General features: G+C 45.7%; 1 protein-coding gene across 2 annotated transcripts in view; it reads right to left on the bottom strand.

Annotated features, from left to right (window-relative positions):
• ZFP91 (ZFP91 zinc finger protein, atypical E3 ubiquitin ligase) overlaps positions 1–12,931 on the bottom strand; it is a 132,589-nt gene extending 119,658 nt beyond the window's left edge. The window contains exons 1-2 of one of the 2 annotated variants that reach the window (XM_069227826.1): positions 12,497–12,931; positions 5,222–5,253 (exon numbers count right to left, since the gene is read on the bottom strand). In XM_069227826.1, coding sequence (XP_069083927.1) covers positions 5,222–5,253; positions 12,497–12,864 — 400 coding nt within the window. In that variant the 5' untranslated portion in view covers positions 12,865–12,931. The remainder of the gene's footprint in view (positions 1–5,221; positions 5,254–12,496) is intronic. The other variant, XM_069227827.1, reaches the window with a different exon arrangement.
• Between the last annotated feature and the right edge of the window lie 1,264 nt (positions 12,932–14,195).

The raw sequence follows: 14,195 nt of genomic DNA, 5'->3' as shown, positions 1-14,195 counted from the left end.
AACTCCACAGCACCATAATGGCTACACTGAAAACTGGGAAGTTTGGTATCAAACTTCTCAGCACAATAAATGCACACTGATGCCAGTGTACATTTTATTGTAAAATACACCACAGAGGGCACCTTAGAGGTGCCCCCTGAAACTTAACCGACTATCTGTGTAGGCTGACTAGTTTTAGCAGCCTGCCACAAACCGAGACATGTTGCTGGCCCCATGGGGAGAGTGCCTTTGTCACTCTGAGGCCAGTAACAAAGCCTGCACTGGGTGGAGATGCTAACACCTCTCCCAGGCAGGAATTGTCACACCTGGCGGTGAGCCTCAAAGGCTCACCTCCTTTGTGCCAACCCAGCAGGACACTCCAGCTAGTGGAGTTGCCCGCCCCCTCCGGCCAGGCCCCACTTTTGGCGGCAAGGCCGGAGAAAATAATGAGAATAACAAGGAGGAGTCACTGGCCAGTCAGGACAGCCCCTAAGGTGTCCTGAGCTGAGGTGACTAACTTTTAGAAATCCTCCATCTTGCAGATGGAGGATTCCCCCAATAGGGTTAGGATTGTGACCCCCTCCCCTTGGGAGGAGGCACAAAGAGGGTGTACCCACCCTCAGGGCTAGTAGCCATTGGCTACTAACCCCCCAGACCTAAACACGCCCTTAAATTTAGTATTTAAGGGCTACCCTGAACCCTAGAAAATTAGATTCCTGCAACTACAAGAAGAAGGACTGCCTAGCTGAAAACCCCTGCAGCGGAAGACCAGAAGACGACAACTGCCTTGGCTCCAGAAACTCACCGGCCTGTCTCCTGCCTTCCAAAGATCCTGCTCCAGCGACGCCTTCCAAAGGGACCAGCGACCTCGACATCCTCTGAGGACTGCCCCTGCTTCGAAAAGACAAGAAACTCCCGAGGACAGCGGACCTGCTCCAAGAAAAGCTGCAACTTTGTTTCCAGCAGCTTTAAAGATCCCTGCAAGCTCCCCGCAAGAAGCGTGAGACTTGCAACACTGCACCCGGCGACCCCGACTCGGCTGGTGGCGATCCAACACCTCAGGAGGGACCCCAGGACTACTCTGATACTGTGAGTACCAAAACCTGTCCCCCCTGAGCCCCCACAGCGCCGCCTGCAGAGGGAATCCCGAGGCTTCCCCTGACCGCGACTCTTTGAACCTAAAGTCCCGACGCCTGGGAGAGACCCTGCACCCGCAGCCCCCAGGACCTGAAGGACCGGACTTTCACTGGAGAAGTGACCCCCAGGAGTCCCTCGCCCTTGCCCAAGTGGAGGTTTCCCCGAGGAATCCCCCCCTTGCCTGCCTGCAGCGCTGAAGAGATCCCGAGATCTCTCATAGACTAACATTGCGAACCCGACGCTTGTTTCTACACTGCACCCGGCCGCCCCCGCGCTGCTGAGGGTGAAATTTCTGTGTGGACTTGTGTCCCCCCCGGTGCCCTACAAAACCCCCCTGGTCTGCCCTCCGAAGACGCGGGTTCTTACCTGCAAGCAGACCGGAACCGGGGCACCCCCTTCTCTCCATTCTAGCCTATGTGTTTTGGGCACCACTGTGAACTCTGCACCTGACCGGCCCTGAGCTGCTGGTGTGGTGACTTTGGGGTTGCTCTGAACCCCCAGCGGTGGGCTACCTTGGACCAAGAACTAAGCCCTGTAAGTGTCTTACTTACCTGGTTAACCTAACAAATACTTACCTCCCCTAGGAACTGTGAAAATTGCACTAAGTGTCCACTTTTAAAACAGCTATTTGTGAATAACTTGAAAAGTATACATGCAATTTTGATGATTTGAAGTTCCTAAAGTACTTACCTGCAATACCTTTCTAATGAGATATTACATGTAGAATTTGAACCTGTGGTTCTTAAAATAAACTAAGAAAAGATATTTTTCTATACAAAAACCTATTGGCTGGATTTGTCTCTGAGTGTGTGTACCTCATTTATTGTCTATGTGTATGTACAATAAATGCTTAACACTACTCCTTGGATAAGCCTACTGCTCGACCACACTACCACAAAATAGAGCATTAGTATTATCTCTTTTTACCACTATTTTACCTCTAAGGGGAACCCTTGGACTCTGTGCATGCTATTCCTTACTTTGAAATAGCACATACAGAGCCAACTTCCTACAAAAGGTATTGCAGGTAAGTACTTTAGGAACTTTGAATAATTACAGTAGCATATATACTTTTTACATAAAACACATTTAGCTGTTTTAAAAGTGAACACAGTGCAATTTTCACAGTTCCTGGGGGAGGTAAAGTAATGTTAGTTTTAGCAGGTAAGTAAATCACCTACAGGTTTGAGATTGGGGTCCAAAGTAGCCCACCGTTGGGGGTTCAGAGCAACCCCAAAGTTATCACACCAGCAGCTCAGGGCCGGTTAGGTGCAAAGGTCAAAGAGGTGCCCAAAACACATAGGCTTCAATGGAGAGAAGGGGGGTGCCCCGGTTCCAGTCTGCCAGCAGGTAAGTACCCGCTTCTTCGGAGGGCAGACCAGGGGGGTTTTGTAGGGCACCGGGGGGGGGGGGGGGGGGGGGGGGGGGAAGGGGGGACACACAAGTCCACACAAAAAGTACACCCTCAGCAGCGCGGGGGCGGCCGGGTGCAGTGTGCAAACAAGCGTCGGGTTCTCTGTAGGTTTCAATGGGAGACCAAGGGGTCTCTTCAGCGGTGCAGGCAGGCAAGGGGGGGGCTCCTCGGGGTAGCCACCACCTGGGCAAGGGAGAGGGCCTCCTGGGGGTCACTCCTACACAGAAGTTCCGTTCCTTCAGGTGCTGGGGGCTGCGGGTGCAGGGTCTTTTCCAGCCGTCGGGAAATTAGAGATCAGGCAGTCGCGGTCAGGGGGAGCCTCGGGATTCCCTTTGCAGTCGTCGCTGTGGGGGCTCAGATGGGACAACTTTGGTTACTCACGGTCTTGGAGTCGCCGGAGGGTCCTCCCTGAGTTGTTGGTTCTCCACCAGTCGAGTCGGGGTCGCCGGGTGCAGTGTTGCAAGTCTCACGCTTCTTGCGGGGAGTTGCAGGGGTCTTTAAATCTGCTTCTTGAAACAAAGTTGCAGTCTTTTTGGAGCAGGGCCGCTGTCCTCAGGAGTTTCTTGTCTTTCTTGAAGCAGGGCAGTCCTCTGGGGATTCAGAGGTCGCTGGTCCTTTGGAAAGCGTCGCTGGAGCAGGTTTCTTTGGAAGGCAGGAGACGGGCCGGTAGGACTGGGGCCAAAGCAGTTGGTGTCTTCTGTTCTTCCTCTGCAGGGGTTTTTCAGCTCAGCAGTCCCCTTCTTCTTGTAGTGTCAGGAATCTAAATTCTTAGGTTCAGGGAAGCCCTTAAATACTAAATTTAAGGGCGGGTTTAGGTCTGGGGGGTTAGTAGCCAGTGGCTACTAGCCCTGAGGGTGAGTACACCCTCTTTGTGCCTCCTCCCAAGGGGAGGGGGGTCACATCCCTAATCCTATTGGGGGAATCCTCAATCTGCAAGATGGAGGATTTCTAAAAGTTAGAGTCACTTCAGCTCAGGACACCTTAGGGGCTGTCCTGACTGGCCAGTGACTCCTCCTTGTTGTTCTCATTATTTCCTCCGGCCTTGCCGCCAAAAGTGGGGGCCGTGGCCGGAGGGGGCGGGCAACTCCACTAGCTGGAGTGTCCTGCGGTGCTGGAACAAAGGGGTGAGCCTTTGAGGCTCACCGCCAGGTGTTACAGCTCCTGCCTGGGGGAGGTGTTAGCATCTCCACCCAGTGCAGGCTTTGTTACTGGCCTCAGAGTGACAAAGGCACTCTCCCCATGGGGCCAGCAACATGTCTCTAGTGTGGCAGGCTGCTGGAACCAGTCAGCCTACACAAATAGTTGGATACAATTTCAGGGGGCACCTCTAAGGTGCCCTCTGGGGTGTGTTTTACAATAAAATGTACACTGGCATCAGTGTGCATTTATTGTGCTGAGAAGTTTGATACCAAACTACCCAGTTTTCAGTGTAGCCATTATGGTGCTGTGGAGTTCGTGTTTGACAGACTCCCAGACCATATACTCTTATGGCTACCCTGCACTTACAATGTCTAAGGTTTGGCTTAGACACTGTAGGGGCACAGTGCTCATGCACTGGTGCCCTCACCTATGGTATAGTGCACCCTGCCTTAGGGCTGTAAGGCCTGCTAGAGGGGTGTCTTACCTATACTGTATAGGCAGTGAGAGGCTGGCATGGCACCCTGAGGGGAGTGCCATGTCGACTTACTCATTGTGTTCTCACTAGCACACACAAGCTGGTAAGCAGTGTGTCTGTGCTGAGTGAGGGGTCTCCAGGGTGGCATAAGACATGCTGCAGCCCTTAGAGACCTTCCCTGGCATCAGGGCCCTTGGTACCAGGGGTACCAGTTACAAGGGACTTATCTGGATGCCAGGGTGTGCCAATTGTGGATACAAAAGTACAGGTTAGGGAAAGAACACTGGTGCTGGGGCCTGGTTAGCAGGCCTCAGCACACTTTCAATTCAAAACATAGCATCAGCAAAGGCAAAAAGTCAGGGGGTAACCATGCCAAGGAGGCATTTCCTTACAATCACTAAGGACCCCTTCAAGAAACATAGGAAACACAGAAGGTGCTGAAGCAAAGGAAACTATATAACTATTACTTTTCCTGCACCCGCAAGGAGAATCATAAATGTTGGAATCATCCAGAGTGCCCTACAGAGAATGGACCCCACCTTCTGTTAGAAATAAAGCGATATGACACGGCCAGCACTGGCCATGTGAAAGTGCACAACCTTCAAATCTTTTGTCCTGTTGCACAGGAGCATCGCTGCTAGACAACACAGCTAAAATACATTGACAAAGCCAGTAGATCTTGCATGGACAAAATCTAATGGCTTTGCCAATGCCTGTTGCACAAAGCATTAATGCCCGATAAGTGACTTCTGCATTCTGAGATCTACTTTGTAGTTGTAAGTCTGTTGTAACGTACGCTGCTTGCCACTCAAGCATTATGCAGTGGAGTAAAGCTAGAGGTTCAGGAACAAGTAGAACGGCAGGCAGGCTTATTAAATGCAATGTTTTTATTATTGTGTTTATTTTAACTAGGAACTCAGGTGTTACAAGAGGCAGTTATTAACACTGGAATTTAAACACAGACTTAAACTGCTCAATAACAAAACACTATTCAGAAAACAACGAAGCTTCCAACATGCATGTAACGCAGCAGAACAATGTACAACACAAAAAACAGCAGTGCCCTTCAGTCTTACCTCTCTGGGGAGACTCGTCTTTTTCCACATACCTGAAAATGAAAACAAGGTTAGTGTTAAGCCAGGTTACCAAGCCTGCACTAACTTGCTACATGTACTATGCTACTTTTATTAGCCAAACAACAAATGTATCTAATACTGCAGAACAGTAGATGATCATGCCCATCATTTATATATACATGACTTCAGTGTTTCAATTAACTACTTTCTCACCACTTCAAGGACAGACTAAAGAGGAAGATATTTAGAACCAAAAAACAATTACTGGCAAAGCCAATAGGCTTACAGTGAGAGTGTCATGCTATTGTTTTTACCAATACTCACTTCGAAAGCATTGGAAACATTGTAAAAAAAAAGCAAATACACATCTTGAGGTATTTTGAAAATACACACTGAATTTTCAACCTTTGTAAACAGTATGTTCTTCCCCTCCAGATATATTTCATGCAGAAGACACTGAACAGATTTTAAAATAAGACAGTGCTACTGTCTTTTGATCATGATGTACAACATCAGCAAAAACGTTGATGCTGTACAACATAAACAAAAGGTGCAATGTCGTGGGTGCATCATTTTGAAGAATGTGCATGCATCATGATGCGTGCATTTGACAAGGGCACAACTTTTGTTTTATTTATTGATTGATCCAAGATGGAACAGTAAACAGCAGGAAAAAAACAAACAAATCAGCAGTGCAAAAGTGCTATTGTTTAGAAAGCAGAAGTTCCATAAGCAATCTGCTAAGCGGGAGCACGTGGAGAGCACACAAGGGATCCAGCTGGAAAACACAGACACTCATGGAGTGCTCAATCAAAAAGAAAAAAGTAATTATCTGAAAGTGTGCAATGGAATGGAACAAGCAAAGAAACTACGCTCCAGGAGCAGGACCAACACTAGATGGACTAAGCAAGCCATCAAATAATAAACAAGCAAATTAAATTGACAAAGTCAACCAACTGTAAGTAGCAGGCAGGCTTCAGGTCTAATGTTAAATTCTTAGTAAGTTGATAATGGGGTATTTCACAAGAGTTCAGCCCTAAACATTAAGGAAGTGTTAGAATAAAGGAAAAATGCTAGCAAAGACCTAATTTACTTTCCTCGGAACTCAGAACGCAAGCTATTTGATGCTAAGCAGCAGCCCAGTGAGCAGATTTATGGGCCTACCAGACAGCTCCTTTCCGGTCATGCTAAGTACACCTTAAGCCTCACACACCAGCTAAGCGCAATAGACTGCCCCGCCCACACCAGCACAATAACTGCTGCCTTGATGCCAAAGTTTTGCCTTTCATGCAACTTGTGAACAAAGGAGATTAAACAAAATCAACTTGATTATATCTGCTCTATAGTTAAATATGGTCAAAAATATGCTTTTTGTTGTGCTTATATGGAGCAGAGAGAAACATGGAGAATGCAGCAGGCAGACAAGGGGGGGGGGAGCAGCACCTGAGAGAGCAAGAAAACACATGCACTCCCCTGGAATGCTCAAAGAATATGAAAACGCAGTTCCCTAATGTAAGCACTGGAAGGATAAAAGCTATGCTCCAGGTGATGGGACAAGCATTAAGAAGAGGAAGGAAAGCGATTGAAGAAGGGAACAAATGAGACTTACAAAAAGCCAACCATTGAAAAACAATGGACTTAACAAAGCCCACTCTTAAGTCCTGGTAATGTATACAATTGGTCTTAGAAAACAGAAAAACTAACTTTTAAGAAATACATAAAATCGATAAGCAAATTTAGCAAGGACATAGTGACACTGTGTATGTGGGACCAATGTACAAGGACAGGTGCCAAGCCGCTGACGTTTATTGGTGACACACAACTGTTTTGCATTCAATTTGAGTCAGTGGAGCAAATTAATGAAGAGTGAGTAAGGGGCAGTCGATGCCTATTTCAATTAGACACATGCTTGTTCAGAGATAAAATTAGATTAAAATAAGGGGAACAGCTACAGACGCTTGTTTTATGATCAACTAGTCATGCTTTCTGGGCTAAGTTATATGGCATTTCATAATTTGCCGACAAGTATAGTAAGTCTGGCTTTTCTGGATGTTCACCCCAGATTTTTCACTTTTCATGGAGCTAAACGCCTGTGTTCCCCTTTAAACAGGATTACACTGACTTGTTCCTAACTGGCACAATGGGATAGAAAACGTACCCATGGACTGCAAGTTAAATACTACTTATGGACTGCAGCACCTATTTTGCCTCTGGAAAACATGGCTTTAGGCCTACCATGTGTAGCACGACTGCTGCAGTGAAAAACATGCAAAGAGACCTGTCCAAATAACTCTTTTTGACAAAGCAAACATCTCATTAAAATAAGTCACCTCTAAGTAGGCCTTGCAGCCCATAAGTTAGGGTGCATGCTATTTAAAAGTGGGAGATGTAGAAAATTAATGTCACCATGTCCCTGCAGTGACAAGTACCCTAAAGGTATTTTCAAAGTGACAGGCCTGACTGTCCTGAACAGACAAAGTGCAGACTAAAATGTTAATTTTGCTACTTCGGGTTTGAGACCAGCTAAAAGAATAAAGAAACAAGTTGAAATAGTTATTAAAAATCCAAATTAATTTTGAAGTTGGATTTTTAGTAAGTATTAAGGAGAAGTACCTTTAAAACAATTACCGTTATCCTGCCAGAAGCGCACGGAGGCTAATTTGCATTAGTCCTCTGGTAGCTGAACAGCCTGCATTTGACCATTAATGAGGTGCGAAATTCCTTGAAGGAGCCACACCATAGACCACTTTGATTGGCAGGTCACCCTGAATGCGCAGTGAAGACTTCCCTGAGCTGAGCTGTCCCTCCTGTTGAGACAACAGTCTCCAATCCTAGCTGAAAAACCTGTCTGAGCTCCATGTAAAATGGTGAGCCCTTGAAAGGGATCAAACAGGACCTGAAAAAAATTATTGAAATCTTGCGTATTTATTGTTTAGTTGTTGAAGGACCCTGTTTTGTCTTACACGGCTTCTGTCTAATTTTAAGGTTGAGCACATAAGCGCTATGGCCTGTTGTAATCTATCTGTGGGCTTTTAACCACGCCCACCACACATCCATCACTATCACTCGTTCATGTGCTTGCCTTTCAAAATCCTTTGTTATCATTGGTAAATGATTTACGTTTGTCCCTCCTTGGGGTATTTTTGTTACCGCTTTGGCCATCGACCCTGTTACATGGATAATTGTATGTTTGCTGATACGTATGACTGCGGACAAACTTCTTTTTCCTTTTGTGTCTCTCCTGTATGCTCACTGAGGCTGTGGTGCTTTGAATCGGCTCTATTATGTCAACAATTTTGGACAGGGGTTGCAAATTGAAACCTACCTTATGAACACCGATGAGTAGGTCATTTGCGACCCCACCTGGAATTGCAAAGAGTGCGAGTTACACTGTTGTGCATTTGGCTTTGCGACTCACAAATTGCGTCTCGCAAAACTTGCAGTCGTACATCTGGCCCTCAGTAAAAGCAGCTATTCCAGTTATTTGTCTGCCTTAACTCTTAATGTTCTGTATGTAATTAAAGCTTATCTAATTCTGCAATGCTGGATCTGTGCTGAGGAACAAGAAGATTCAACTTATTGCCATCTGTGAAGGAGGGAAGCTTGCTTTGCTCTGGCCATGCTGCAGTTGCCCAAAATATACTGGCTTGTGCTGAGGCTACACTAGCTGCACCTTTACTCTGAAGGAAGGATGCTTGCACTGTTTCTTTCCAAAGTGTAACTGTTCCATTCCGAGGAGTATTTCCAATGCTGTTGCCTCATCTTATAAACGAGGAATAATTCTAATGCCCTTGCATAACATTCAAAGGCCAGTCAGAAATTTTTACTGGACCCAGGACAAAACAAGTTGTGGGAAAGTGTTTCAATAATTTTAATAAAGGATGTTTAGTACCTTAGATTATATCAACGCTCTAAAGTGAAATCATCCAAAGTACATTTTATGTAAAACTTCAAATCCCAGCCATAAATAAGAGACTGTCACCGACATATGCAGACAAGTGTGAAGTCCAGAATGAGCCATGGGCTGTTTCCTTATGCCTCCACAAAACTGCTTTTTCACACAGGAAGCAATACAGATGGGGCTGTGGAGAATTATGGGACCTGACAATCACAGAATCAGTACCCACTGACCTATTGCAACGAGGCAGATAGCGCAGTCTCAAGGTATATGCAATCCTGATGCCCAAAACCACGCAGTTCAGAGTATGGCCTGGCATCATAGGCATGGTACGTTTTATAGTACAGGCTGCGATTACAATGATTTGCCATGGGAAAGATGCTGCATGCTCACAACTTTGCCAATAGCCCGATACTAGACCTGCTGCATCACTCCTTCCTCCTTCTAGGGCAAGAAAACGTGCCCTGTGAAGCAGGGATTGTTTCGGTGTCCCTGCTTTGATACTGTTTACCCGTGGCTCCTAATATCCTGCATTTCTCAGTTTGTGATTAAAGGCAAATACCTTAGTCTACTCAGTTCCTTTTTATCAGGAAGGACTCAGTCTGTTAGATGTGGACAGTTTACTGTTAAACCCTTTCCTTTACCAGGTGGGGTGCCACAGGACTCGCCCCTTTGCCCAGTCTTGTCACATCCTTAGCCAAGCACATTTAGTCTTGGTTTTAGTGTATTATCCTATGCTGATGATACTGAGATCATATGAGGTCCATTTAGTTTCCCAGAACTTTAAGGACTGCATGATGGCTCTCAGTAAGTGGTCAAAGTATTTTTCTTTTTAACTAAATGCTGACAAAACTGAGGTCCTTATCAGTGGACGTCAACACTAACTGGTGGCCATCTGTTTTGGGCCTTCCCTGTCTCAGCCAAGTCGGCTAAAAACTTGGCGATTATATTTGATGAAACCTTGCTTTTGATACCAAAACGGACTGTCTCGTCTTGTTTCAGCATCAGATCTCTGAAGAAAAATGTTCCCTTATTCCCAGCTGTAGCTCAGAAAACAGACATCATAGCACTAACCTCTTCAAGGCTGGACTACTGTAATGCACTATATATATCTTAACATCAATCAAGGTTCTTCAACTAAATTGCAAACAGTATAAAATGCAGATGCTCAACGTATTCTTGACATTCCTTCCCATCGATCAGTATCTAAGGAAACATAAAAAAACTGCACTGGTTACCACTGAGGAAGATAATTTCTTTCAAAGCCATATGCATTGCACACTGAGCTTTACATAAGCAGGGACCACAATTTTGTAGGTCTAAGTTTCACTGGTATCTTCTTACTGGGATTTTGCGTTTGTCGCAGAGCAGATGGTTGATAGCAACTAGATTTCATAGGGCAAGATTGAGAGGTAGGCCCTTTGTCTATGCCACAACCAAACTTTGGAATGCACTTTTGTGACATCTCAGAACTAGAAAATCCTCTTCGATTTAGGGAAAATCTGAAAACAATGTGGCTCTTTTCTTGTTAGTCTGACTTCAGCTATGCTGGCATTTCTGACTTCAGGTTATTCAGCTGGGTGTTTTGGGGTTTATCACCTTGACACCTAATGGTATTTGTAAGCCATCTGTGTTTTTACTTTATAATATTTGATGCGATACCAATATCCCTGGGGAAGATGTCTGAGCCCAAAGTGGCAATACTCAAGCATCAAAACGTGTTGCTGAAAAAGAAGTAGGATCTGTTGCTCAGCCCTCCTGTTTTTAAATCATGTAGTAGCAAGATCAAAGTAAAAAGACATCTATCTCACTCATGGAAATTCACAATATAGGTAGGACAGTTTAACGAAGAGAGTACATAAATGTCAATATAGGTGACAACTTGATTCAAACTAGGGAACCTATAATTAGGAGACTATACATCCAGTGGACATTAGTTCTCTTGAATGCTTCCCAGTGCAAGATATGGAACTCATTGATAAAGCATAACATAATAGGTAGGTGGGAATTCATCATCCAATGTGGATGCAGTAAAGTACGGTAATTCTATAACAGGTTTGACTATTTCTTGCAGGAGTTTTGTAATTCTTGTTTATGGCCGTTTACCAAATTTTACAACAGTCCTTTAAAACCTCTCATTCTGTCTTCAGCACGGTACCTATCTGTGTTGTACCTGTCCAGAATGTACGACAGAATTGTGTGATGTTCTTTCTGCTACTACCTGTCCTTAAGTTTTTTTATCTGTGTTAGGGAAGGTTGCGCTGTGACGTACCTTTATTGTGTAGAAGATAGGTATAAATCTTTCTACTCCACATAAGAAAAAAATCCACATTGCAAATGCCTGTTTCAATTTGTGATGTGAGTAAATCCTCACAAAATATTTGAGCAGAACTTACTTTTTGGTTTTATGCATGAACTAGCAGTTTTTGAAATGGAGTAGGAGACCTTGTAAAATGTTAATGCAAATATGACAAGTGCATCAATGTCATGTATGGCACTTGTAGCCATTGTTGGCATTTTAGCCAACATCACTTTGCATTCTGGAGTTGTGCACCCATAATGATATTATTACAAGAAAAACTAAAAGCCCCACATTTCAGCATGCTGTTTGATTACCAACGTGTGTTTTTTTCATCTATATTATAGTGACAATGCGCATAGTTGGAAAATACAATATACAGTTTAGTTATTAGCTTTCTGTCTTTATGTTAAAGGCAATCAGAGGCTGAAAGGGCGGGGATATCCTTTCCGATGCAAATACCAGATGTGCCTACTAATGGGCTAACATTACCACTTCTGGGACAACCAGCTTGCTAAAATTAACCACTTACCAAAACAATACGAGCATCAGCAAGGTACTTGGGTAAAGTGACACAGAGAAAACTAAAGAGGCCGCCTCTGCTTCCTCCAGCTCAGCTTTTGGGGGGTTTGCGTGATCTAGGTACCACACCCCCCCAACACTGCTGTGATGCACCATGCCTCAAACAAGAGCAAACACATCCTGCAGGTACTGTCCCTCGATGACCGCTAGCATGAGACCCTGATGCTCATGCCCCAAGGGGTCATCCCACACACAAGCCCCTGCTGCACATATCGGAGGAGTACATCGCTCACATGAGCTCCAGGCCACCCCGCTGTTATGCATCATTCCCAAGAGGATGTGCATCTCTCACGAATCCCCCCCTTGGTATACAGACACTGTCCATGACACCAATGCGCAGCACAAGCTGTTCATAACCTTAGTACCCACCAGTCACACACCCACACGAGCTCCTGCTCTTCACATCCCTCATGTGCATCAGACACACAAGTTCTTGCTGTTAATAGCCCTAGTTAACGAGTCCCTCCTGTTCACAGCCCTTATGTGCATCACTTACATCAGCCTCTGGCGCTGCTGGTCCAGGGCATCCTGGGGCATCACTGGACCCTCCTCCTCTTCGTTATCTTCCTGCACCACCAATGCTGCCTGTTCTTCTTCTTCCTCCTCCTCGTCTTCTTCTTCCTCCATGTCAGGCAGCAGGGCCACTTTCCCGGCTCCGCGTCGCCTCCTCCGGGGACACTCGGCCTTCCTGCGGCGAGAGACGGAGCCCCCCGGGGGAGGCAGGGGAGTCCTGCCCCGCCGCAGCACCCTGCAGCGGCCTCCGCCCGTCTCTTCCACCAGCAACTCCTCCCCGCAGTGTTCTCCGCCGGGCCGCGTATCTCGCAGTGACCGCACCGCCTGCGTCGCCCCCGCGCCCCCCGACATCAGCCCCAAACGGTCTCCAGCAGCACCAGGTCCAGGAAGGGTGCGCGTGACGCCGCACGCAGCGCGCTGACGTCGCTTGGCCTATCGGCACGCTGCGGGGTTGCCAGGTTCGAGTGAAAGAAGGCCGATCGGCTGCAGAAACACGCCCTAGAACTGGCCTTAAGAACTGTATGACGTGAACAGAGTACTAAATCGAACAGCGTCGGTACCGTTAATATAAACGACTTGGCGCTCTGCCGGTTCGGACAAGGAGCACAGGTTCGGTTGGTTGTTGCGGGGTCAGGCTGGGTCACAGCCCCTCAAGCATCGGTGGCAGCCCCGTGGCACTGTTTACACAGAGCGTCCCTCATACACTAGCTGTCAAAACGTCACTAGTCCCTCGGGCTAGGTTTTTAACTCACTTTTCTGGCTGGGCAGAGTGTTTTATGCCAACCAGGCAACGCATGCTGTCACGCTTTTCAGAATTTGTCATTTATTCTGGTTAAGAAGATCACTTGCCACCGAGTCAGATCTGAACGGCGACAGACGAGAATCAGGGTCAAATTTACGGCCAAAAGGACAATTTAATAGTGGCCAAGATTTTAGTGTGTCTAATGTGTGACATTTGTAATTTTGTGAGCATGTTGTGCGGCGTTTAGGAGCCTTGCGTGTGAGAACAATAATGTCTAAATAATTAAAAGGGTGTTGAAAATATCAAGCTGAACATAGCAACCAACACCGAATGGATCTGTCGGTGGTTGTTCTTTCTGACCAGCACTAGAGCCCCCAAGTCTCCCAGTTCCGTGGGAGTAGCTCGTCTAGTCCAGGTTTTATCTTTGCTTCCTCGAAGTTGTAGACCGTGGTTTATAATGAGATCAAAGAGGACTAAAAAATGAGATAACCTGGACTGGAGCAGCACGATCCTGGGAAACTTGGCAGCTGTGGAAAATATGTTTTAAAAAAAATTTCCCCGTAAATATACATAACTCATTTCCCATTTTAACAAATACACTAATTAAAAAAAAAATTAATTAGTATATTTGACGTAAATAGGAAATTATTTATGTATTTGAATACTATTTAAATGTAATTGAAGGTTTGTAATTATGGGATTTTTTAACATATATAAGTGGTGTATTTTTAATCAAATAGCACATTATAATTCCTTGATCTCTAGTGAGACAGATGTTTTTATAAATGGTGTTGGTTTTCCATGATGAGTATTAATGTAGGTTTGGTTTGATCTGCCTTAACAAAAATATTGCAGTAGATGAATGAAGCTCAAAAGTGAAAGTGATTTTTTTTTCATTGTGTTTTGTTTCACATCTGGGTCGTTCAACCAGTAACGACCA

This window comes from Pleurodeles waltl, chromosome 4_1, assembly GCF_031143425.1.
Source record: "Pleurodeles waltl isolate 20211129_DDA chromosome 4_1, aPleWal1.hap1.20221129, whole genome shotgun sequence".
Classification (NCBI taxonomy): domain Eukaryota; kingdom Metazoa; phylum Chordata; class Amphibia; order Caudata; family Salamandridae; genus Pleurodeles; species Pleurodeles waltl.
The sequence above is the reverse complement of the archived record's forward strand: the minus strand, read 5'-3'. Positions and strand labels throughout refer to the sequence as shown.